This window comes from Mobula hypostoma, chromosome 4 (assembly GCF_963921235.1).
Source record: "Mobula hypostoma chromosome 4, sMobHyp1.1, whole genome shotgun sequence".
NCBI classification, from domain to species: Eukaryota; Metazoa; Chordata; class Chondrichthyes; order Myliobatiformes; family Myliobatidae; genus Mobula; species Mobula hypostoma.
In genome coordinates this window covers 70,578,848-70,605,927 of record NC_086100.1, presented here as the reverse complement: position 1 = coordinate 70,605,927, position 27,080 = coordinate 70,578,848, and the positions used below count along the sequence as shown (strand labels likewise).

The 27,080-nt window shown below is 42.5% G+C and overlaps 1 protein-coding gene across 2 annotated transcripts in view; it reads left to right on the top strand.

Annotated features, from left to right (window-relative positions):
* Positions 1-27,080, top strand: part of LOC134344818 (lysophosphatidic acid receptor 6-like) — a 54,601-nt gene that overhangs the window by 6,021 nt on the left and 21,500 nt on the right. The window contains exon 2 of one of the 2 annotated variants that reach the window (XR_010017530.1): positions 5,315-5,460. Coding sequence is in view for 1 of the 2 variants with exons in the window: in XM_063044925.1 (XP_062900995.1) it covers positions 4,500-5,460 (961 nt within the window). In the remaining variant the exon portion in view is untranslated. Of the gene's footprint in view, positions 1-4,494; positions 5,461-27,080 lie in introns of those variants that run through there. The other variant, XM_063044925.1, reaches the window with a different exon arrangement.

Here is a 27,080-nt window from a genome sequence, read left to right as displayed (position 1 = left end):
CTTTGCACCCCAGAGTTTTGAATTTTCTCTCCTTTTAGAAAATAGTCTACCCTTTTACTTCTTCTACTAAAATGTATGACAATAGACTTCCTGACAGTATATTCCTTCTGCCACTTCTTGGCCTATTCTCCTATTCTGTCTAAGTCCTTCTATAGCCTCACTGTTTCCTCAACACTACCTGCTCCTCCACCTATTCTTGTACCATCTGAAAACTTGGCCACAAAGCAATCAAATCTGTCATCAAAATCATTGACATATAACATAAAAATAAGTGGTCCCAACTCAAATCTTTGTGCAATACAACTGGTCACCGGCAGTCCATTATTCCCAACCATTTCCTCCTGCCAATCAGCCAATGTTCTATTCATGCTAGTATCTTTCCTGTAATACCATGGGCTCTTAACTTGTTAAGCAGCCTCATGGGTGGCAAGTTGTCAAACCCCTTCTGAAAATCCAATTTCACAACATTCACTGATTCTCCTTTGTCTATCCTGCATGTTATGTCTTCAAAGAATTCCAACAGATTTGTCAAGCAACGTTTTCCCTAAAGGAAACTATGCTGACTTTTTATCATATGGCTCTAAGTATCCCAAACCCACATCCTTAACAATCAACTTCAAAATCTTCCGAAATACTGAGGTCAGACTAATTGGCCTATAATTACCTTTCTCTCTCCTTTCATGAAGTGACATTTACAATTTTCCTTTCCTCCAGAACCATTCCAGAATCTATTGATTCTTAAAAGATCATAACTAATGTCTCCACAATCTCTTCAGCCATCTCCTTCAGAACCCTGAGGTGTAAACCATTTGGTTCTGGTGACTTACACTCCTGCAGACCTTTCAGTTTCCCAAGAACCTTCCCTCTAATTATGGTAACTTCACTGACTTCTGTCTCCTGACACTCTCGAACTTCCGGCATACTGTTAGTGTCTTCCACAGTGATGACTAATGCAAAATCCTTAGTCAGTTTGTCTGCTATTTCCTTGTCTCCCATTACTACCTCTCCGAGATCATTTTCCAGCGGCCTGATATCTACTCTCAGCTCTCTTTTATGCTTTGTATATCTGAAGAAACTTTTGTATCCTCCTGAATATTATTGGATAGCTTACCTTCGTATTCCAACTTTTCCTTCTTTATGACTTTTGTAGTTACCTTCTGTTAGATTTTAAAAGCTTCACAATTCTCTGAATGTCCCAGTAATGTTTGTTCTATTATAAGCCCCCTGCTTGGCTTTTATTTTGGCTTGGACTTCCCTTATCACCCACGGTTGCGCATCCTGCCTTTAGAATATTTCTTCTTCTTTGAGATGTATCTATCCTGTGTCTTCTGAATTGCTCCCAGTGTGACGGGGTCCTGAATTACCCCTATTAACTGTGCTCTTGAAAGAGAGAGAGAGAGTTATTTAACATGGATATCTTGTTTTGAAAGAGAGAGAGAGAGAGACGAAGACTTACTGTTGGACTATCACTTTTAGGCACTGGAAGTAACTTCTGGATTTCTGCTGAGTTGGAGACAGCACCGAGCAGCTCGTAAGTTGCTATGGTGACCAAGGGCATTATTTAATGGACAATTGATGTTATGATTTCTCGGCAGCATGTTGATACTTCCTTCAAGGATTTTTGCGTGCTTGTATTTCTTACACAGAGAGAGGAAGGAGGAGTTATTTGACTGATAGTTGATACTCAGTATAGTGCGATAAATAGGAGGTCAGATGATACAGACCTCAGACATGTTTTTGGACACTGAATGAGCGTTGTTGGGCCCGCAGCAAAAGTGGGTTTTGGAGAATCGATCAGGCAGATCAATCAGTCGCTCTTGCAGTGAAAAGAGAAAAAGGATTGACTGGTGGGGAGTTGTCCATGTGTCCACCCTCACCTGGGGGATAGCTCCACCACAGAAAACTGGTCCCCTTTGTTAAAGTCACAGTCGGTGACTTTTAAAGGATTTCGAAGGACAACGAGAAGATCGACAGCGTCAGCTGACCTGAAGACTCAAATCTCTCCCTCTCTCTCTCTCCATCACTACTCAACTCAATACCACGAACTGAACTGAACTGAACTTTACTCATCATCGTAAGACAGTATCTTTTTACCCCTAGACTTAAAGAAGCTTGGTTTTTCAGACATATATTTCCACACTTACTGTTATACTTACTTATATATATAATCATTGCTAACCTGTTTGATTTATCTACATTTATATTACTGTATTGCGTAGTTACTAATAAATATTATTAGTGTATAGCAATACTGGACTCCAAAGTGTTTTCTATTTCTGCTGGTTCTTTATTCCCGTCACGGGGCACATGACACCAGAAACTTCAGTCATTGCTGCTTTGCTATCATCCCTGCTAATGCCTCCTTCCAATCAATCTTGGTACTTGAATCCAAAGGGGACCAATATCCTGGCAGGAAGGTTTGCTAAGGCTATTGGGGAGAGTTTAAATTAGAATTCCTGGGGGGTAGGAACCAAACAGAAGTGACAGAGGAAAGGGATGTTGGTTCACAAATAGAGAAAGCTTGGAGAAATTGAGATCTGTTTATTTTAATGCAAGGAGTATCATGAATAAAGCGGATGAGCTTAGAGCGTGGATCAGCAATTGGAGCTATGATGTTGTGGCCATCACAGAGACTTGGTTGGTGCAGGGGCCGGAATGGCTACTTCAGGTGCCAGGCATTAGATGTTTCAGAAAGGATAGGGAGGGAGGCAAAAGAGATGGGTGCGTGGCACAGTTGATCAGAGATAGTGTCACGGCTGCAGAAAAAGAGGAAGTCATGGAGAGGTTGTCTATGGAGTCTCTGTGGGTGGAAGTTAGGAATAGAAAGGAGCCAATAACTCTACTGGGTGTTTTTAATAGACCACCCAATAGCAACAGGGACATCGAGGAGCAGATAGGGAGACAGATTCTGGAAAGGAGTAATAATAACAGGGTTTTTGTGGTGGGAAATTTTAATTTCCCAAATATTGATTGGCATCTCCCTAGAGTGAGGGGTTTAGATGGGGTGGAGTTTATAAGGTGTATTCAGGAAGGCTTCTTGACACAATATATAGATAAGCCTACAAGAGGAGAGGCTGTACTTGATCTGGTATTGGGAAATGAACCTGGTCAGGTGTCAGGTCTCTCAGTGGGAGAGCATTTTGGAGATAGTGATCACAGTTTTATCTCTTTTACCATAGCATTGGAGAGGGATAGGAGTAGACAAGTTAGGAAAACATTTAATTGGAGTAAGGGAAAATATGAGGCTATCAGGAACTTGGAAGCACAAATTGGAAACAGATGTTCTTAGGGAAACATACAGAAGAAATGTGGCACATGTTCCAGGGATATTTGCGTGGGGTTCTGAGTACATACGTTCCAATGAGACATGGAAAGGATGATAGGGTACAGGAACTGTGGTGTACAAAGGCAGTTGTAGGTCTAGAAAAGAAGAAAAGAAGAGCTTTGGAAAGGTTCAAATAACTAGGTAATGATAGGAATCAAGAAGGTTATAAGGCTAGCAGGAAGGAGCTTAAGAATGAAATTAGGAGAGCCAGAAAGGGCCATGAGAAGGCATTGGCAGACAGGATTAAGAAAAACCCCAAGGCATTCTACAAGTATGTGAAGGGCAAGAGGATAAGCCATGAGAGTATAGGACCCATCAAGTATGACAATGGAAAAGCAGTCTCCTGCAATGTAGCAGTGTCTCTTTCATTTAAGTATGTCCTCACTTCAACAGGAATGCTCCTTCTAAATTCCTCCAGTAAAATCAACTCTTTTAATTTATTATACTCCCCATTCACATTTTTAGAGGAAACCCATCTCTCAAAACACACAGATTTCTTGTAGGCAAATTCCACATAAGTTTTTTCCATCAATTTCCTCAAATTTCTGAATCTTCCTCTATACGCTTCCAAAACCAACTTATATGCCTTCAATATATGCTGTTCAACAATATCATAATCCAGTGCTTGCTCAGCATTTAAAGCTGTATAAATTTGTTGTGCCTTTCCTCTAATTACACTTTGTAACATCACTGGCCATTGCTCTTTTGGCTACCCTAAACTCAGAGCAACAATTTCGAAATGCTGGAAATATTTGTCCACTTCAGCTTCATTAAATGGAGGAGCCAAAATAACCTCATGACTAGCAATAAACTGTTTCTTAGAACCAGAAGACTGATTTCCGGATTTTAATTTCTCCATCTCTAGTTCAAATTTCCTCTGATTTTCAGCTTCTCTTTCTTTAAATTCCCCTATCTTATGGGCCTCTCTAGCCTCGAATTCCCTCTGTTTATTTTCAGGTAGCATTTAGTTTATTTTTCTCTTGTGAATGCTGCTTATCTGATGCCAATAAGTTTATCATTTCCCTTGTGCATACATGCACTTGTGCACACATACACAGAGCTGTGGTTTAACATTGTGATATGTAATCTTTAGCAGCATCTACACTTGTGAAACTGGCTACACTGCTCTTGCTCTATTTAAAAGCTCTTTAGTTAATCAACAGCAAGCAAAGCAATGGAAAATGGTTCCATGGAGTCAAACAGTACAATCTTCGATGTGAATACTCTGTTTGCATCTGCTTTTGGGTTGACAGTGGTAGTTGGATTACCCCTGAACAGCATTTCGCTATGGGTGTTCTGCATAAGAATGAAACTACAAACTGCTCCTGTCATTTATTTGACTAATCTGGCAATATCAGATCTGCTCTTCATTCTGTCATTACCTTTCAGAGTACATTACTTTATAACTACTCGATGGCTTTTTGGAAATCTTATTTGCACTCTATCTGAAACAATATTTTCAGTGAATTTTTATACAAGTACTTTATTTATTACATTAATAAGCATTGATCGCTATCTAGCTATAGTTCATCCTTTACAGTCAAATTTTCTTAGAAGTCCGAAAGTGGCCAGCATTGTCAGTGCTGTTGTTTGGTTTATTATCATTTTGATGAGTTTTCCAATTGCTTTTCAATATCAACAAAAGGATCATATGAACAGTACGGTATGTTATGAAGGATATTCAGCTGAAACTTGGAAATCTGCTTTTAATCTCATATTACTGATAACAATGCTTGGATTTGCAGTGCCTTTTGTAATCACTGTCACTTGCTTTTTTGCTGTTGCCAGAGTTATGTTCCGAATCAGAAAAGAAAATCAGACATTTAAAAGATACAAAATTGTACCATTGTTTCTACTAAACATCGGGGTCTTCACTGTGTGCTTTTTACCTTTTAATGTTACTTTGGTAGTGTATGGACTGTACAAAGTAAATGATATCTCAGTGAATGGAATATATCTGGTTCATGTCATTACCATGTGCTTGGCCAGCATCAGCAGCTGTGTGGATCCCATTGTTTACCATCTTACTAGCATGGCTTTCAAAATCGATGCAATGAAGAAGGTAAAGGTGACCGTCAATCCAATGGATTTGATAAAAACAGGACCTCATGCTAACAAAGAAAGCCTTGTACTCGGTAAGTGAATGATTTACAAGTCTGGATATGCATTATATTAAATTTTCTGATTCTAGGGAATATTTTACTTTGCGAAGTAGATGCCGATGTTGGAAGTATTGTATGCATTTTAGCAAGATGTACAAAATCTCTGTCTCTATAACAGAGATGTTTTTATGGCCTTTGTCATGTTCAGTAAAATCAATCATTTGATATCAAATGTAGTGAAGTGAGTTGGCTGAATAACGGCTTTTGAACTGGTAACAGGCAAGATGCATTGTGGAAGTAGTAGATTGTTGGTCTAAAAGTCTGGACTATTGATCTGGAACCATTAAATCAAATCCTATTTGAGATGTTGTTGATGTTGCTGGGTAGCCTCCAAACTGATGGCATGAATATCGATTACTCCTTCCAGTGAAAAAATACCTCTTCCCCACTTCTTCTATTTCTCACTCTGGGCTTTTATCTCGTTTCACCTGCCTACCATCTCCCTCTGGTGCCCATCCTCCTTCCCTTTCTCCTATGGTCACTCAACCCTCCTAACAGATTCTTTTCCCTCCAGCCTTTTACCTTTCCTACCCACATGGCTTCACCTATCACCTTCTAGTTTGTCCTCCTTCACCTCCACCGACTTTTTTTATTCTGGCATCCTCCCCCTTCCTTTCCAGTCCTGAAGAAGGGTTTCAGCCCAAAATGACAACTGTTTGTCCATTTGCCTGACCCACTGAGTTCCTCCAGCATTTTTGAGTGTTGCTTTGGATGTCCAGCATCTGCAAAATTTCTCATGTTTATAATTTCTATCATCTATGTGTCCATCCAAGTATTTCTTCAATGCCCTTAATTTATCTGCCTCTACCACCACCCCTGGCAGTGTGTTTCATGCACCCACACTGCGTTTAAAAAAAAACAACTTATCTTTGACATCCCATCCATACTTCCCTCCAATTACCTTAAAATGATGCCCCCTTATATTAGGCATTTCTGCCCTGGAAAAAAAGTCTCTGAATATCCATTTGATTTATACCTCTTATCATTTTGTACACCATCAACTCTCATCCTCCTTTGCTCAACCTATCCTCATAAGACATGCACTCTATTCCAGGCTGCATCTTGGTAAATCTCATCTGCATCCTCTGTAAAGCTTTTTTATACTTCTATACTTTATACTTTATTGTCGCCAAGCAATTGGTACTAGAACGTACAATCATCACAGCGATATTTGATTCTGTGCTTCACATTCCCTGGATTACAAATATTAAATATTAAAAATATTAAAAATAGTTAAAATTAGTAAATATTAAAAATTTAAATTATAAATCATAAATAGAAAATAGAAAATAGCTTCCACATACTTCTTATAATGACAGGACCAGAACTGAGCAAAAATTTCCAAGTGTGGTCTAATAGAGCTGCAGGGTTTTATAGGGCTGCAACGTTACCTTGTGGTAAACTCAGTCCCCAGAGTAACAAAGACCAATGCATCATACGCCTTCTTAACAACCCTTTCAACTTGTGCAGCATCCTAAGTGATCTGTGGACATTCATCCTTCTCTGACTTCAGGCACATGTTTCCTCTACTATCCCTGATCAGTCCTACCCTCACTCTAGTCATCCTCCTGTTCTTTAAATACGCGTAGAATGCCTCGGGGTTTTCCTTAATCCTACAGTTTTTAGTTAAGTCCAAATGATCAAGGAGCTTCAAATAACCGTAGTATGATCAACATTAGAAGCAAAAGCAAACAGCTGGAAGGACGCAGAGGTCAAGCAGTAACTGTGGAGGAGGATGAAATGTTGACATGTCAGGTCAAGGCCCTGCCTCATAACAACAAGTCAAAAATTCTCTCAACCCATTGAGTTCGTCCAGCTGTTTTTGATCCAGTATCTGCAAACTCCTCTGCAACTTTCTTTAGATTTGCCACAGGATTTTCCAACCAATAATCATATTGCCCAACCAACAGGTCACAGGCAGTATCATCATGAATGGGCACTATACTGAAAGGTTAGCTGAAATGCTTCCTGACTTGCTGTTTATTTCTGACATTTTCTGCTTTTGTTTCAGATTTTCAGTATCTGCCCTTTTCTCCATAAGGATCAGAAATCAGAAAGCAGAGCTAAAAGGAACAGGGAAATAGAATGGATGATTTCTGAAAGAGAGATAGACATAATGAAAGAAAGGTTGAATTCAAAGAGGTAGAGAAAAAGAAGAAACACATTTAGAATTTTAAATTTTTAGATGTTTAGGAATTTCTAATTTACATGCAATGCAAGTTGGTAGTCAGTAACATTTAACATACTGTAAAGGGGAATGCAGACATGAAATCTTAAGTCTTAGCACTTTATGGAAAGGCATCAGGTTACTAATAGTTAAGTACAGGAAGATTCTGAAAATAAAATAAGATTAAAGGCAATATGTACTTAAACTGACAATGAATTGTGATCTATTCGTGCTTAAAGCATGATCTATTCACGCTTTGCTGTGCATCTATGCCTAATCTGTCGTTGCTACTCATTTAACATAAGCAGTTTAAGTGCATTGAACCATGTCTTTTGGGTCACTGAAGTTGGGTCAGTATAATTTTATGATCTTTAATATATAACCAGCAAATTACCTGAGCATAATTACAAAAATTGTATGTGGTAGGGAATAAGTCACTTTGTTGTTACAGAAAATTTCAAACATTTACAAGGTTTGATTGTAATGTTCCATTGCACCTCAGTTAGAGTCATATAGCACAGAAATAGGTCCTTCATTCCACCAAGTCCTTGCAGGCCTTCAAGCACCCATTTTCAGTCAACCTACTCAGATTCAACTTCATTCTATTCACATTCCTGTCAATTTCCCCTAAATCTAGCACCAATGGACTAGGAGCAATTTACAATTGCCAGTTAAGACTATAAGACCTTAAGGTATAGGAGTAGATTTAGGCCATTTGGCCCATCAAGTTTGCTCCACCATCATGGAAGATCCGTTTCCCTCTCAGCCTCAATCCCCAGCCTTCTCCCCATAACTATTCATGCCCAGACTAATAAAGAACATCTCAACCTGTGCCTTAAATATACCCGATGACTTGGCCTCCACAGCCACCTCTGGCAATGAATTCCACAGATCCATCACTCTCTGACTAAAGAAATTCCTCATCCTCTCCATTCTAAATGGACGTCCCTCTATTCTGAGGCTGCGTACTCTGTCCTACAGTCCCCCACCACAGGAAACATCGTCTCCACATCCACTCTAGTGAGGCCTTTCAATGTGATAGGTTTCAATGAGATTCCTACAAATTGTTCTAAATTCCAGTGAGGACAAGCCCAGAGCCATCAAACGCTCTTCACACAATATGCCTTTTCACCCAGAATCATTTTTGCGAACCTCCATTGCACCTTCTCGAATGTCAGCACATCCTTTCTTAGATAAGGGGCAAAAGGACGCAAAATCCACCACACTGCACACAGTTCTCTCTCACTTGGACAACAAAGACACTTATGCCAGAATCATGTACATTGATTTCAGTTCAGCATTCAATACCATCATCCCGCAGAGACTAGTGGAGAAACTCTCTCTGCTTGGCCTTAACACTGCCATGTGTCGCTGGATTCTGGATTTCTTGACAGAGAGACCACAGTCAGTCTGTGTTGGCAGGAACATCTCTGACTCCATCACACTGAGCACTGGATCCCCACAAGGCTGTGTGCTTAGCCCATTGCTGTTTACACTGCTAACACATGACTGTGCAGCCAGATTCAAGGAGAACCTGATCATTAAATTTGTTGATGATACCACAGTGGTGGGGCTCATCAGCAAAAATGATGAAACAATATACAGGGAGGAGGTCAAACACCTAAAGAGCTGGTGCAGTGATAACAACTTGATGCTTAATGTCACCAAAACCAAGGAGATGATCATCGATTTCAGACGGTCTCAGCCTGAGCACATACCCCTCAGCATCAGCGGCTCCACAGTGGAGAAAGTGGAAAACATCAAGTTCCTTGGGGTGCAGATCTCGGACAATCTCACCTGGTCCAGGAACACCACTGGGATTGTGAAACAGGCCCAGCAGAGATTGCATTTTCTGAGGAAGCTTAAACAAACATCACTCCCCACTAACATCTTAACTACATTCTCCAGAGGCGTGGTTGAGAGTGTGCTGACCTTTTGTATCACAACCTGGTATTCCAGCTGCAGTGCTGTCGACGAAAAGCCTTGCAGAAGGTGGTTAGGGGAGCAGAGAAGGTTATTGGGGTCTCCCTACCTTCTGTCCAAGACCTCTTTCAGAGTCGATGCCTCCAGAAGACAAGGTACATCATTAAAGATCCCTCACACCCTCTCCATGAACTGTTTGTTCTTCTGCTATCAGGCAAACGTTACAGGAGCATCAAAACTAAAACCACAAGGCTACTAAACAGCTTCCTCCCACAGGCTGTCAGACTGCTAAATAGCTGCTCTACTTGACTCTGCTTTGGACACTTTTAACTCACACTGGACACTTATAACTTGATTTTAACTGACATGTGGCTGTTGTGTTTTACTATTTATTGTTATGTTTATTATTTAGTGTTGCGTTTGTTCTGTTATGATTGCACTGCTCCTGGGAAACACTGTCTCATTCTGCCCTGCAGAGCTGATGTACAGTTAGAATGACAATAAAGTTTTTTGAATCTTGAATCTTTAATCTTGAAAACTGCACAAAATACGCCATGTGAAATCGCAGCATTGTCTTATGAAAGCTCAATATTACCTTCTTGCTTTTATATTTTAGACCATGAAACGAATGCTAACATCACATTGGCCTTCCTCACCACCAACTCAACCTGCAAATTAATCTTTAGGGAACCCTGCACAAAGAGTCCCAAGCCCCTTTGCACCCCAGAGTTTTGAATTTTCTCTCCTTTTAGAAAATAGTCTACCCTTTTACTTCTTCTACTAAAATGTATGACAATAGACTTCCTGACAGTATATTCCTTCTGCCACTTCTTGGCCTATTCTCCTATTCTGTCTAAGTCCTTCTATAGCCTCACTGTTTCCTCAACACTACCTGCTCCTCCACCTATTCTTGTACCATCTGAAAACTTGGCCACAAAGCAATCAAATCTGTCATCAAAATCATTGACATATAACATAAAAATAAGTGGTCCCAACTCAAATCTTTGTGCAATACAACTGGTCACCGGCAGTCCATTATTCCCAACCATTTCCTCCTGCCAATCAGCCAATGTTCTATTCATGCTAGTATCTTTCCTGTAATACCATGGGCTCTTAACTTGTTAAGCAGCCTCATGGGTGGCAAGTTGTCAAACCCCTTCTGAAAATCCAATTTCACAACATTCACTGATTCTCCTTTGTCTATCCTGCATGTTATGTCTTCAAAGAATTCCAACAGATTTGTCAAGCAACGTTTTCCCTAAAGGAAACTATGCTGACTTTTTATCATATGGCTCTAAGTATCCCAAACCCACATCCTTAACAATCAACTTCAAAATCTTCCGAAATACTGAGGTCAGACTAATTGGCCTATAATTACCTTTCTCTCTCCTTTCATGAAGTGACATTTACAATTTTCCTTTCCTCCAGAACCATTCCAGAATCTATTGATTCTTAAAAGATCATAACTAATGTCTCCACAATCTCTTCAGCCATCTCCTTCAGAACCCTGAGGTGTAAACCATTTGGTTCTGGTGACTTACACTCCTGCAGACCTTTCAGTTTCCCAAGAACCTTCCCTCTAATTATGGTAACTTCACTGACTTCTGTCTCCTGACACTCTCGAACTTCCGGCATACTGTTAGTGTCTTCCACAGTGATGACTAATGCAAAATCCTTAGTCAGTTTGTCTGCTATTTCCTTGTCTCCCATTACTACCTCTCCGAGATCATTTTCCAGCGGCCTGATATCTACTCTCAGCTCTCTTTTATGCTTTGTATATCTGAAGAAACTTTTGTATCCTCCTGAATATTATTGGATAGCTTACCTTCGTATTCCAACTTTTCCTTCTTTATGACTTTTGTAGTTACCTTCTGTTAGATTTTAAAAGCTTCACAATTCTCTGAATGTCCCAGTAATGTTTGTTCTATTATAAGCCCCCTGCTTGGCTTTTATTTTGGCTTGGACTTCCCTTATCACCCACGGTTGCGCATCCTGCCTTTAGAATATTTCTTCTTCTTTGAGATGTATCTATCCTGTGTCTTCTGAATTGCTCCCAGTGTGACGGGGTCCTGAATTACCCCTATTAACTGTGCTCTTGAAAGAGAGAGAGAGAGTTATTTAACATGGATATCTTGTTTTGAAAGAGAGAGAGAGAGAGACGAAGACTTACTGTTGGACTATCACTTTTAGGCACTGGAAGTAACTTCTGGATTTCTGCTGAGTTGGAGACAGCACCGAGCAGCTCGTAAGTTGCTATGGTGACCAAGGGCATTATTTAATGGACAATTGATGTTATGATTTCTCGGCAGCATGTTGATACTTCCTTCAAGGATTTTTGCGTGCTTGTATTTCTTACACAGAGAGAGGAAGGAGGAGTTATTTGACTGATAGTTGATACTCAGTATAGTGCGATAAATAGGAGGTCAGATGATACAGACCTCAGACATGTTTTTGGACACTGAATGAGCGTTGTTGGGCCCGCAGCAAAAGTGGGTTTTGGAGAATCGATCAGGCAGATCAATCAGTCGCTCTTGCAGTGAAAAGAGAAAAAGGATTGACTGGTGGGGAGTTGTCCATGTGTCCACCCTCACCTGGGGGATAGCTCCACCACAGAAAACTGGTCCCCTTTGTTAAAGTCACAGTCGGTGACTTTTAAAGGATTTCGAAGGACAACGAGAAGATCGACAGCGTCAGCTGACCTGAAGACTCAAATCTCTCCCTCTCTCTCTCTCCATCACTACTCAACTCAATACCACGAACTGAACTGAACTGAACTTTACTCATCATCGTAAGACAGTATCTTTTTACCCCTAGACTTAAAGAAGCTTGGTTTTTCAGACATATATTTCCACACTTACTGTTATACTTACTTATATATATAATCATTGCTAACCTGTTTGATTTATCTACATTTATATTACTGTATTGCGTAGTTACTAATAAATATTATTAGTGTATAGCAATACTGGACTCCAAAGTGTTTTCTATTTCTGCTGGTTCTTTATTCCCGTCACGGGGCACATGACACCAGAAACTTCAGTCATTGCTGCTTTGCTATCATCCCTGCTAATGCCTCCTTCCAATCAATCTTGGTACTTGAATCCAAAGGGGACCAATATCCTGGCAGGAAGGTTTGCTAAGGCTATTGGGGAGAGTTTAAATTAGAATTCCTGGGGGGTAGGAACCAAACAGAAGTGACAGAGGAAAGGGATGTTGGTTCACAAATAGAGAAAGCTTGGAGAAATTGAGATCTGTTTATTTTAATGCAAGGAGTATCATGAATAAAGCGGATGAGCTTAGAGCGTGGATCAGCAATTGGAGCTATGATGTTGTGGCCATCACAGAGACTTGGTTGGTGCAGGGGCCGGAATGGCTACTTCAGGTGCCAGGCATTAGATGTTTCAGAAAGGATAGGGAGGGAGGCAAAAGAGATGGGTGCGTGGCACAGTTGATCAGAGATAGTGTCACGGCTGCAGAAAAAGAGGAAGTCATGGAGAGGTTGTCTATGGAGTCTCTGTGGGTGGAAGTTAGGAATAGAAAGGAGCCAATAACTCTACTGGGTGTTTTTAATAGACCACCCAATAGCAACAGGGACATCGAGGAGCAGATAGGGAGACAGATTCTGGAAAGGAGTAATAATAACAGGGTTTTTGTGGTGGGAAATTTTAATTTCCCAAATATTGATTGGCATCTCCCTAGAGTGAGGGGTTTAGATGGGGTGGAGTTTATAAGGTGTATTCAGGAAGGCTTCTTGACACAATATATAGATAAGCCTACAAGAGGAGAGGCTGTACTTGATCTGGTATTGGGAAATGAACCTGGTCAGGTGTCAGGTCTCTCAGTGGGAGAGCATTTTGGAGATAGTGATCACAGTTTTATCTCTTTTACCATAGCATTGGAGAGGGATAGGAGTAGACAAGTTAGGAAAACATTTAATTGGAGTAAGGGAAAATATGAGGCTATCAGGAACTTGGAAGCACAAATTGGAAACAGATGTTCTTAGGGAAACATACAGAAGAAATGTGGCACATGTTCCAGGGATATTTGCGTGGGGTTCTGAGTACATACGTTCCAATGAGACATGGAAAGGATGATAGGGTACAGGAACTGTGGTGTACAAAGGCAGTTGTAGGTCTAGAAAAGAAGAAAAGAAGAGCTTTGGAAAGGTTCAAATAACTAGGTAATGATAGGAATCAAGAAGGTTATAAGGCTAGCAGGAAGGAGCTTAAGAATGAAATTAGGAGAGCCAGAAAGGGCCATGAGAAGGCATTGGCAGACAGGATTAAGAAAAACCCCAAGGCATTCTACAAGTATGTGAAGGGCAAGAGGATAAGCCATGAGAGTATAGGACCCATCAAGTATGACAATGGAAAAGCAGTCTCCTGCAATGTAGCAGTGTCTCTTTCATTTAAGTATGTCCTCACTTCAACAGGAATGCTCCTTCTAAATTCCTCCAGTAAAATCAACTCTTTTAATTTATTATACTCCCCATTCACATTTTTAGAGGAAACCCATCTCTCAAAACACACAGATTTCTTGTAGGCAAATTCCACATAAGTTTTTTCCATCAATTTCCTCAAATTTCTGAATCTTCCTCTATACGCTTCCAAAACCAACTTATATGCCTTCAATATATGCTGTTCAACAATATCATAATCCAGTGCTTGCTCAGCATTTAAAGCTGTATAAATTTGTTGTGCCTTTCCTCTAATTACACTTTGTAACATCACTGGCCATTGCTCTTTTGGCTACCCTAAACTCAGAGCAACAATTTCGAAATGCTGGAAATATTTGTCCACTTCAGCTTCATTAAATGGAGGAGCCAAAATAACCTCATGACTAGCAATAAACTGTTTCTTAGAACCAGAAGACTGATTTCCGGATTTTAATTTCTCCATCTCTAGTTCAAATTTCCTCTGATTTTCAGCTTCTCTTTCTTTAAATTCCCCTATCTTATGGGCCTCTCTAGCCTCGAATTCCCTCTGTTTATTTTCAGCTTCTAACTGACTTCTTTCCAAATCAGCTTCTAATTGCTTTAACTTTATTTATTCAAGAAGTAACTGCATTTCCAGATTACTCATTGGAAACCTATCTAACACCTCATCATCAAATTTTTTCAAACTAATATAATGCTCTTCAAGAGATTAGTTAATGGAAGAGCAATACTCGCAAAATTCTTACAAAATTTTTCTTTCAATTAAGGCCTTTGTGGTACCCTTCATAATCCCCTTAATATCCAACCTCTTAGCAATCTCCGCTACAACAGATTTTCTCGCATTCGCTAAAACCTCCGGGTCAGGTGAATCCGTAAAGTCGTCAATATCCATTGCTGCCGAAAACCACTCACACACCAATCAAACTGAAAATAAAATCGGGTATTTCCCTTTTCCAAATCAGAATGGCAATTAAACAAGCACTTAAGCTCAAAAATTTGGAACAAAATCTGGACGAGCCTCTACAATTTCTGTTACGTAACCGGCAACAATGAATATCAATCAAGTCAGGTTATATAAAAACAACCAAATGTTTATTAAACACGGATAAACAATAAAAAAAACAAACGAAAGCATTAACTGGAAATTAACCGCTATGTGGCCATTCAACAAATCGCCATTCAGTACTGGTTCTTAAAGCGATAAATGCGAAAGCAGTTCTTAAAGCGGTAAAGTCAAATACAGTTCTTAAAATGGTAAATTCGAAAGTCCAAGAGATTTATACATTCAATCGGGAGAGACTTCTGTGGAGAAGGATTTCTTCATAGATGCAACTTTCCTGTTGGTTCTGTCCAAAAGGATTCATGATAAAGGAAATAAACGGCTTAAAACAACTGACCTTTCTTCTGGCAAGCAAATCCTGCATGAACTACCTTGATCTTTTGGCAGGAGTTATCTTCGATGCAGGTTTCTACTTCTTCAACAAAGACTCAATAAGGTCAATCTTTTATTAAACTGCCGAACATTACCGACTTATCTTAATCCTTCATATCCTGTACTTCGATGAAGTCTTCACTCTCCAGTACTACTGAAAAGGTACATCAACAAATCTGGCACAAATGGGTAAACTGCCAATCCAGCAGTATAGTACCTTACAATAGAATGTAACACTCCGTTTTAAAAATGAAACTGTGTCATAAAACAAATACGCAACGGAACGGAGACACTGACTAACATTCTAGCTGGAAAACTAACTGCGTCACCAGGGGTCTTCACTTTTATACCCGTGGTGAACATGTCATCACGTGACCTCACATCGGTGGGAAAATTACATCAGGTGACCTCCAAAAGACCATTGCATCATTCTCACAAGAAAGTCACAAGATCTCCTTGAGGTATGTAACACTAAACACGTTAATGAAGGTAGAGCCATAGATATAGTGTATATGGATTTTAGCAATGCATTTAACAAGGTACCCCATGCAAGGCTTATTGAGAAAGTAAGGAGGCATGGGATCCAAGGGGACCTTGCTTTGTGGATCAAGAACTGGCTTGCCCACAGAAAGCAAAGAGTAGCTGTAGATGGGTCATATTCTGCATGGAGGCCGGAGACCAGTGGTGTGCCTCAGGGATCTGTTCTAGGACCCCTACTATTTGTGATTTTTGTAAATGACCTGGATGAGGAAGTAGAGAAATGGGTTAGTAAGTTTGCTGATGACACAAAGGTTGGGGGTGTTGTGGATAGTGTGGAGGGCTGTCAGAAGTTACAATGGGACATTGATAGGATGCAAAACTGGGCTGAGAAGTGGCAAATGAAGTTCAACCCAGATAAGTGTGAGGTGGTTCTTTTTGGTATGTCAAATATGATGGCAGAATATAGCATTAATGGTAAGACTCATAGCAGTGTGGAGGATCAGGAGGATCTTGGGGTCTGAGTCCATAGGACACTCAAAGCTGCTGTGCAGGTTGACTCTGTGGTTAAGAAGGCATACGGTACATTAGCCTTCATCAGATGTGGGATTGTGTTTAAGAGCCGAGAGGTAATGTTGCAGCTATATAGGACCCTGGTCAGACCCCACTTCGGCGGCAGTGGTGGAGGCAGAAACGATAGGATCTTTTAAGAGATTCCTGGATGGCTACAGGAAGCTTAGAAGAATAGAGGGCTATGGGTAAAGTCTAGGTAGTTCTAAGGTAGGGACTTTTTCAGCACAGCTTTGTGGGCCAAAGGGCCTGTATTGTGCTGTGTGCTTTCTATGTTTCTACCACCACTCTTATGCCTCTGCAATTCTCTTTACTCCACTGAAATACTGTTGCATCTGACCTTAGCTTCTCTTTCTCAAATTTGTGGTTGAATTCTATCATATAATGATCACCTTCTCCAAGGGTTCCTTTATCTTAAGCTCCCTAACCAATTTTGGTTCATTGCACAACACCCTATCCAGAATAGCTGATCCCCTAGTGGGCTCAACCATGAACTGCTCTATAAAGCCATCTTGTAGGCATTCTACAATTACCCCTCTTGAGATCTAGCACCAAACTAATTTTCCCAATCGACCTGCATATAAAAATCCCCCATCAGTATTGTAAGAACACCCTTTAGGCATGCATTTTCTACTTCCCATTGTAATTTGTAGCCCACATCTTTCAGAGGTCTGTATATAACTCCCATCAGGGTCTTTTTACACTTGCAGTTTCTTAGCTCCACTCACAACAATACTACACGTTCTGAGCCTGTGTCACCTCTTTCTAAGGATTCGTTTTCATTATTTACCAACAGAGCCACCCACCCCCTCTGTCCACCTGCCTGTCCTTTTGATAGAATGTGTATCTTTGGATGTTAAGCTTCCTGCTATAATCTTCTTTCAGCCACGATTCAGTGATGCCCACAACATCATACATGCCATTCTGTAACTGTGCTAAAAGTTCATCCACATTATTCCTTATACTGCATCCATTCAAATATTACACCCTTGGTCTTGTATTCATCACTCAAAGAACCTGCACGTCTTTGTGAAACCCACACAGTCACCAAGTACAGGCAAACTCCAGATAAACAGTACCAGAGATCACAATTGAACTCTGGTCAATGTAAGATTTAAGATTAAGGACTAACTTTATTTGTCATACATACATCAAAACATAAAAACATACAGGGAAGTGCATCATTTGTGTCAACAAGAAACCCAGTAAGGATGAACTGGGAGCAGCCTGTAAGTGTTGCCATGCTTCCAACACCAGTGTAGCATGTCCATGATAGTTCCTCCCACTTTTACCTCAAGTTAACCTCAAATGATGCCTGGTAATGTTAACACTGATAATCATGGGTTTAAACATAATCTACAGGATCAGTAAAACTAGCCTCAATTCCTCTACTCTCATCTGAGTATTGCTGTGTGACTGTATCATTTATATTCTCCTCCAATGAGATGGGGCCTGGGTTTGATATTTCATCTAAACGATAGTGTCATCAAGGATGTGCACTCCCTTATCTGCAAAAGTGAAATTTGCAGATCTTTCATTATCTTGACACAAGCTGAAAACTAATGATACTAACAGTAAACAAAACACTGTAAGATTAGTTTGCAAATTAAAACCATAAGACCTTAAGACATAAAAGCAGAAGTAGGCCATTTGGCCCATCAAGTCTAGTCATGACTGATTTATTATTCCTTTCAACCCCATTTGTTTGTCTTCCTCACATATCCGTTGATGACCTTACTAATCAAAACATATCAACCTCCCTTTTAAATATACCCAATGAAAGAACTTCCACAGCTATCTATGGCAATGCATCCCAGATTCGCCAGCTTCTGGCTAAAGAACTTCCTTCTCATCTCTTTAGAACATCCATCTATTCTGAGGCTGTTCCCTCTGGTCTTAGACAGCCCCCACTATAGGAAACATCCTCTGCACATCCACTCAATCTAGGCCTTTCAATATTCAATAGGTTTCAATGAGATCCCCCTCTCATTCTTCTAAACACTAGAGAGCCATCAAACACTCTTCATACGTGAACCCTTTCATTCTCTGAATCATTCTTCTGAACCTCCTCTGGACCTTCTCCAATGCCAGCATATCTTTTCATAGATAAGGGGCCCAAAACTGCTCGGAGTACTCCAAGTGCCGTTTGACCAATGCCTTATAAAGCTGCAGAATCACTGGGATCATTCTCATGAACCTCATGGCTGAAGTGCATGCCCCAGCCCTGATCCGCTATCCCCTGTGATCTGTGGGCAGACTGTTGACAGGCGGTTTCCAGCACCCATCCACCACCTCCCTTCTCAGTCCATTCCCTCACCCAAGGATGAGGCTGCCCCAAGGAGAATGACTCCCATGGCCCTAGAGGAGAGCTCCAGTAAGTACAGGCCCAGAGCCATCAAACGCTCCTCATATGTTAACCCTTACATTCTTGTGAACGTTCTCTGAGCCCTCTCCAATGTCAGCATTCTTAGAAAAGGGGCCCAAAATTGCTCATAATCCTCAGTGCAGCCTTACCAATGCTTTTTAAAGCCTCAGCATCACCTCCTTGCTACACCTTAAAGAAAACCATTCTTGCTTGTAGCACTAGAGTTCTGAATCAGCCAGTGAATAAAAATCAAAAATTGCATAAGATGGAGATTTGAATTGCTGGAGCTACTCAGCAAGTTAGATAACATCTATGGAGCAAAAAATAGGATGAAAGAAAACAACTCAGAGCTGGGAAAGAATGAAAGAAGTTGCAGAGAAGATGGCAGAGATAGTCATAACAGGATACATCTTCACAGCATACATAAAGCTGTTGGGTTTATGGGAGAACGGAGTAAAACAAGACGGGAAGGAATTACTTTGACTCGACTTAGAATTGAGTGTACTGTATCTAATTATTCCTTATATCCTGTTGGAAAACATCATTCTGGGTTGTATAGGTTTTGTTATCATTGTGAAACAGTTGAACATACACTATAACAGTGTGAAGCATTTCAGGTGGAAAGAAATCAAATGCAGACTTCATTACAATCTTTGGGCATTGATAGTTTTCATTTAAAAGCTTCATTAAGTTATGGGAGTGACTTTAATTTAATTCACTATCTTATCTTTCTTTACTAACAATCTATAGGTCTTATTGGGATAACTTAGCTTTCATCTGAAAGAGAAGTAGGCAGGGTTTTTCCCCCAGTTCTTGACACCACACTCCAGTTCAGTTGGTAGCAGTAATGCACCTTTAATTTGGACTGCTAATTACCATAAAATGTCAGAGGAAAAAGAAGGTGGCAGAGGACCAAAGGAATGTCCCTGATAGATTGAGGGCAAGGTTACCAAACAGTCGTTGAAGATGTTATCTGGTTGTAGGTTAATGGGGGCAGTTAGAGAGAGAAAACAAAAATAAAGGGAATAATTGCAGAGCTGAGGGGATTGACTAGTGGATCATGCTAGTGGAGAGACAAAAAACAGCTAATATTACAGACAGATTGTCCTCAGTATACTAACTCAAAAATTGTGATACAAAGGAAGTTAGTTTGAAAAGTTTGATCTTGATAATGAGTGCAGAAGGCTATAGTAAGTCCAAGACTGAAGATGAGGTGTTGTTTCTCAAGTTTATTCTGGGTTCAATTTAACAGTGTGGGAGGCTACAGATAAGTCAAAGCGGAAGCAGGTGAAAACAGTTGGCAGGCAGCTGAGTGTTTGGGTGAGGCCCGTGGGCTGAAGCCAAGGGCAAAGCATCACCCAATCTACACTTGTTTTCCCCATTGAAGAGGAACCTACATTGTGAAAGCCAAATGCAGTATTCTAGAGTGGAACTCTACTCCCTCTTCAATTTTGATGTGTGTCTGAGCCTGGAGGCACGATAGAACCAAGATTACCCACTACTTTTGCATGGGGTACCTTATCAAATGCCTTGCTGAAATCCATGTACACTAATTCTACTGCTGTACCTTCATCAATGTGTTTAGTCACATCCTCAAAAATTCAATCAGGCTCATAGGGCATGCTCTTCCTTTGACAAGGCCACGCTGACTCTTCCTAATCATGTTATGCCTCTCCAAATGTTCATAAATCCTGCCTTTCAGGATCTTTTCCATCAACTTAGCAACCACTCAAGTATGACTCACTGCTCTATAATTTCCCGAGCTATCTCTGTATCCAGAGGGTCGTGCCTGTCACGGCTCAGCACTGCCCTCTGCCTGCTCGGAAGGTACACCACATGTCAGTCAACATTTCACCCCTCCCAACTAATCAATGCACACTTAACTATTGGCCACCTTAATTGGATTAACCCATCTAGCACCAAGCCATTGGCCCCCCGGTGAGTCAACTAGGCTGGACCCTCCAGCCCCCTGACCTTCATCAGGACTAAGGGTCTCGGCCTGAAACGTTGACTGTACCTCTTCCTAGAGATGCTGCCTGGCCTGCTGCGTTCACCAGCAACCTTGATGTGTGTTGCTTGAATTTCCAGCATCTGCAGAATCCCTTGTGTTTGTGTGAAGGGTGCTACATGTGCTTGGCTCGCTCTCTTTTTTGCTATCTCCGAGGGACCACCCTGCTGTTGGTGAGTTGTGCATTGAATGGGGTTTTGGGAGCGTTTATTGTTGTCCCTGTAGCAGAGAGCCGTGCCTGGTGGCAGGTATCGTAGTTACTTTTCCCTTGCTTGTATATGTACCTGTACTCTGTCCTCACACCGCTTTCCCGTGTATTGTACTGCCAACCCGACTTTTCCCACACTCGTCTATTCTAAGCGCATTTGTGCGAATATTGTAGCCGCTTGTGTTGTCCCCAAGCTCTTCTCCCCTTGTAAATAAATCCATGGCTTGACTTGCTGGCAGATGGGGCAGTTAGCGACAGAGGTTTTGCATTGGTCAAGTGTCAAGGCGACACCGAATTATTCAGCCCAGCGCCGCGTACCATTGCGGTGTGCCCACGCAGCTAGTGCCCTGGGGTCTGTGTCAGGGGTGGCAGTGGTAGCAGATGATATTCAGGCAGCCTGGTCCACAGCGCCGTTAAATGTTGCCTCTTCATTATCTTTTCATGTATGGGCATCCACATAGTGGACAGAAATTTTTCAGTGAGCAGCCTGGTCCCAAATGAAACGCCAGTGGTGCTGTCCCCAGAGGGGACGCCCGTGTATTTCCCACCCCATATCTTGCCACCGGGCCATCCACATCGCAGTGCTACTGCCCGGGAGCCAATATGGATGTGGATTGGTTTGGTAGTGTTTCGGAGGGTGAGGGCTACTGCTGCCAGCTCAGCAAGTTGACTGGAACCCCCACCCCTCCCCCTCTGTGGTCAAATTTTTGTCTGTGGCGGGATGAGGTGCTGCTGCTTTCCAAAATGGTTTTCCCCCTTTCCAGCAGCTGGAGCTGTCTGTCAACCAGACATGCAGTTTGTTGTCAGGGTCGAGGGAATCGAAGGGTTGACCCCAACATGCAGGGGAGGGTTGTAGCTTGGGGATGTCCGGGCCAGGGTCCTGGCACCGGGGGAAAGCTATGACTTGTTCATGGAGGCGGCTGACCCCTTCAGGACCGGGTTCAGCCCGGTCTGCAATGTACCACTTCCACTTGACAATGGAGGACCTCTAGGCATTGCGTTCTTTGTGGGTGGAAGCAGGAGACTTGACCCATCGCATTATGGGGAGATGGGGAAGAAGGACGACAGGATCGGTGCCTGTTTGGTGTTATGTGGCGAGGAGTGCCAGGTATCAGGCTAGTAGCTGGCGCTCGAAGGGGCTGTAGCACACTGCCGCTTCAGGTAGGGACTTGGTCCAGAAGCCGAGGGGGAATCTGCATCCGTGGGTCTTCTGCCAGGGGCTCCACACGGCAACAGTCTCGCTCGCTGAAACCTGTAACTGAAAAGGCAGACCTGCCTGGCGGGGAGAAAGCGGCAGTGCTTGGTCCACAGCTTGCTTATCTGTACCAAAAGCAGCTTCTTGCTCTGGTCTCCATAGAAACGTGGATTTTTTTCCTGGAGATCCTATAGAGTGGCTGAAGAAGCACGGTCAAGTGGGGTATATGCTGTCGTCAATAGTCCAGTAGTTCCATTGTATTCCCAGAAAGAGCACATTTTGGCTGGGGCCCTGTATGGCACCTTTTCCAGGAGGAGGAGAAGATGGCAGTGCAACGCAGCGTGCAGCAGCCACTCCGGTGAATGATATCTGTAATCTGTTAAGTAGGGTGCCGAGCACAATCCTGATTTGATGGAGGCAGATGTGAGAGAATGGAGGAACATCTGGAGAAACTTCTGAAATGCCTTTTTTGCTGCCGCTGCTACTGTGTGATCCAGAATCTCCGGAGGGGAAGGCCCCGAGTCCTCGGCTTTGCTTGTTGCTCAGCGGCCGGGGCGGGGTCGAAAGCACTTGGCAGGGATGGTGCTCGGTGCTCGGTGTCGTTGGGCTGGTCGGAGGCTCGAAGTTTTCGGACGGACTCAGAGTCGACTGTGGTTGGGTGCTTCCAATGCATCGACAGATGTCGGTGCCTGGAGGTTTATGGCAGAGAGAGTTTCTCCCTTCTGCCGCCTGCTATCGGGGACTATCGGGAGTCGATCGGAACTTTGAGACTTTTTTTTATCATTCCCATGGTCTGCTCTTTATCAAATTATGGTATTGCTTTGCACTGCTGTAACTATATGTTATAATTATGTGGTCTTGTCAGTGTTAGCCTTTGGTTTGTCCTGTTTTTTTGTGATATCACTCTGGAGGAACATTGTATCATTTCTTAATGCATGCATGCATTTCTAAATGACAATAAATGAGGACTGAGTGTCCTCATAATCTAATCTAATTGCCCAGCCACATCCCCTGAGGGATTCAATTAGCATGTGAAGAGCTTCTGAGACAATGGTCTCAGATGGACCTTGGAGGAGGATATCGTCAATGTAATGGGTGATTGACACCTCGGGGGGGAGGGGGGTAGTTGGATGTGGTGTAAATCATGGGAGATAAGGCCATGGCAGATAGTGGGGTTGTGGACATAGCCTTGGGGTAGGCAACAAAAGGGGTATTGCCTGCCATCCCAAGTAAATGCAAATTGATCCTGGCTATCTTGATGCAGGTGGATGAGAGAAAACTGCATTAACAAGGTCAACGACCGCACACCAGAGTTTATGTGGATGTCCTGAGATGTCCTCAATGAGGTTGACAATGTCGGGTACAGCGGTGCCGAGGGAGGGTACAGCCTTGTTTAAGTGCCTGTAATCAACGGTCATCCGCCAGGAGCCATTCTTTTTGCGGACGGGCCAAACGGGGCTGTTGAAAGGGGATGCTGTGGGTCTAATAACTCCCTCCCGTAGTAGGGCTTGAATGGAGTCCGTGATTTCTTGGTGTCCCCCCGGTACTCTGTACTGACGGTTACAGATGACCTTGGAGGGAGGGTAGACAACAATGGGCTCCCACTTAGCTGCCCCAATGACAATAGTGGCTCGCATGATGCCGATGGTGAACTTGCCCCTGTTTGTTTGAAGGGACTGCCCCTTTAAAACATTGATACTGAGGATACATTCCACGGAGGGGGCAATAAGGACTCGTAGAGGTCATGGGGATGGGGGGGGGATCGTTGCCTATAGCTAGACGAGGTGTGACCTCCCTGGCGGGCAAAAAGGAGCCCCCCGCCCAACCCCTCTATTTGCATATCAGTGCCTCTCCATGCAGCGGGATTGCCTGGGACGATGGTGTGCTGAGCACCTGTATTGACAAGTGCCATCCACTTCTGCTGTTTCCCTTTCCCCAACATACTACGACAGGTATATGTGGCCTCAGGTCCCCCGGGCGGGAGAGGCGAGAGAGCAAATGTGCCGGGGCCCCTGGTCTTCATCCTGTGGGAGGGGGTAAAAGGTCTGCCAGCCCTGTGGTGAGGCACCTTGGTGGTGGTGGTGGGACACTTCCCGTCTCAGGAACTCTCTGAGTTCTGCCTTGATCACTGCTAGATAATTATTAAATTGTTTATTAAATTAAACAATTAAAGAGTTTTATTAAAACAACTTATTTTGCTACTATGTTCTTCCATACCTAAAGTAATTCATAGATTCACTTCATTTCTCCTATCAGATGGCTTGTTCAGACTACCTTACAGTTTTCCTTAAATCTCCATTTTTATCATTAGGTTGCTGCTAACTACTATCAATTTCCCCAATGAAATATTACCTTCAATCAAGTACAACATCACTCTTTCTCTTCCAGGTTTTCTAGTTTTTAAAAGCCAAGCTAAATTTTCAGCCTTTTTGTTAGACTTATGCTTTTTATATTCTGTGCTTTCACCATTTTCTCTCATTGTTTTGCCCTTTGTTAGTTTTTTTGTGCAAGAGAAGGGGATTTGGAGGCCAATGGTTTTGTTGTGTTTCATGCGGGGAGGGGGATTTGGTGGACAATGTTCTTGTTGCTTTTTAGTTAGTTTTTTTTGTGTGGGGAGAGGGGCTTTGGAGCAAATGTTCTTGTGTTCTGTGTGGGGGGAGAGGGGTTAGGGATTGATGATCATGTTGCCATTCTTTTTTTTTGGGTGGGGGGGGGCGTTGCTGTTTCTCCCAGAATAGACTTCCATAGTTTTTCTTTGTTTCATGGCTACCTGGAGAAGAAGAATCTCAGAGTTGTATATTGCTACATACTTTGATAATAAATGAACCTTTGAAATTTATGATCAAAGTTCATATATGTCACCTAATGATAGAGATCTAGAAGATTATAAGGCCAGCAGGAAGGAGCTTAAGAAAGAAATTACGAGAGCCAGAAGGGGTGAAGGGAAGGCCTTGACAGACAGGATGAAGGAAAACCCCAAGGCATTCTACAAGTAGGTGAAGAACAAGAGGATAAGACGTGAGAGTATAGGACCAATCAAATGTGACAGTGGAAAAGTGTGTATGGAACTAGATGAGATAGCAGAGGTACTTAATGAATACTTTGCTTCAGTATTCACTACAGAAAAGGATCTTGGTGATTGTAAGGATGACTTACAGCGGACTGAAAAGCTTGAGCATGTGGATATTAAGAAAGAGGATGTGCTGGAGCTTTTGGAAAGCATCAAGTTGGATAAGTCACCGGGATCAGATGAGATGTACTCCAGCCTACTGTGGGAGGCGAGGAAGGAGCTGCTGAGCCTCTGGCAATGATCGTTGCATCATCGATGAGGACGGGAGAGGTTCCGGAGGATTGGAGGGCTGCAGATGTTGTTTCAGTATTCAAGAAAGGGAGTAGAGGTTGTTGTGATGGAAATAAGACAGATTTTTTGGGTCTCAAGGCAAGGATTCTGGACACACAGTTTTAACAATAAGGAGCTTATTTACAAGGGGAGAAGAGATTGGGGCCAACACAAGCGGCTACAATATTCACACAAATGCACTTGGAGTAGACGAGTGTGGGAAAAGTCGGGTCGGCAGTACAATACACGGGAAAACGGTGTGAGGACAGAGTACAGGTACATATACAAGCAAGGGGAAAGTAACTACGATACCTGCCACCAGGCATGGCTCTCTGCTACAGGGACAACAATAAACGCTCCCAAAACCCCACTCAATGTACAACTCACCAACAGCAGGGTGGTCCCTCAGAGACAGTAAAAAAGGGAGCGAGCCAAGCACATGTAGCACCCTTTATAGGTCAGGTGGCTGGAGGGTCCAGCCCAGGTGATTCACTGGGGGTCCAACGGCTTGGTGCTAGATGGGTTAATCCAATTAAGGTGGCCAGTTTAGGTGTGCATTGATTAGTTGGGAGGGGTGAACTGTTGACTGGCATGTGGTGTGCCTTCCGAGCAGGTAGAGGGCAGTGCTGAGCCATGACAGGCACGGCTCTCTGGATACACTCCACCCCTCGGAAGAAGCACCACACAGCCAGGACACACAAGGGAGAGTGAAAACAATATCGACATATACTGGAAGTAACCATTTCTAAGCAGCTAAATAAAGGCAGATACACTTTTATTAATTTGGCATGCACAACATAGTATAAAAATAGCGATGATGACAAGAATGAGTGCAATGGACCAGTGAATGACAGTTGTCCACCACCCCCCCAGGGACCCAAACGGCCACCAATTGCCCCATGAGGTGTTGTGCTGGAGGAGCTGGTCCCTCGATTTTTTAATTTTAGCCACTGAGTCCTGAATGTGAGCAGCCAAGTGGGTGATGTTGCTAGACTCATCGGGGATAAAGGTACAGCATTCCTTACCAATCACTGCACACATTCCACCATCATAGAACATAGAATAGTACAGCACAGTACAGGCCCTTTGGCCCACAACGTTGTGCCGACCCTCAAACCCTGCCTTCCATATAAGCCCCCACCTTAAATTCCTCCATATATCTGACTAGTAGTCTCTTAAACTTCACTAGTGTATCTGCCTCCACCACTGACTCAGGCAGTGCATTCCACGCACCAACCACTCTCTGAGTAAAAAACCTTCCTCTAATATCCCCCTTGAACTTCCCACCCCTTACCTTAAAGCCATGTCCTCTTTATTGAGCAGTGGTGCCCTGGGGAAGAGGTGCTGGCTATCCACTCTATCTATTCCTCTTATTATCTTGTACACCTCTATCATGTCTCCTCTCATCCTCCTTCTCTCCAAAGAGTAAAGCCCTAGCTCCCTTAATCTCTGATCATAATTCATTCTTTCTAA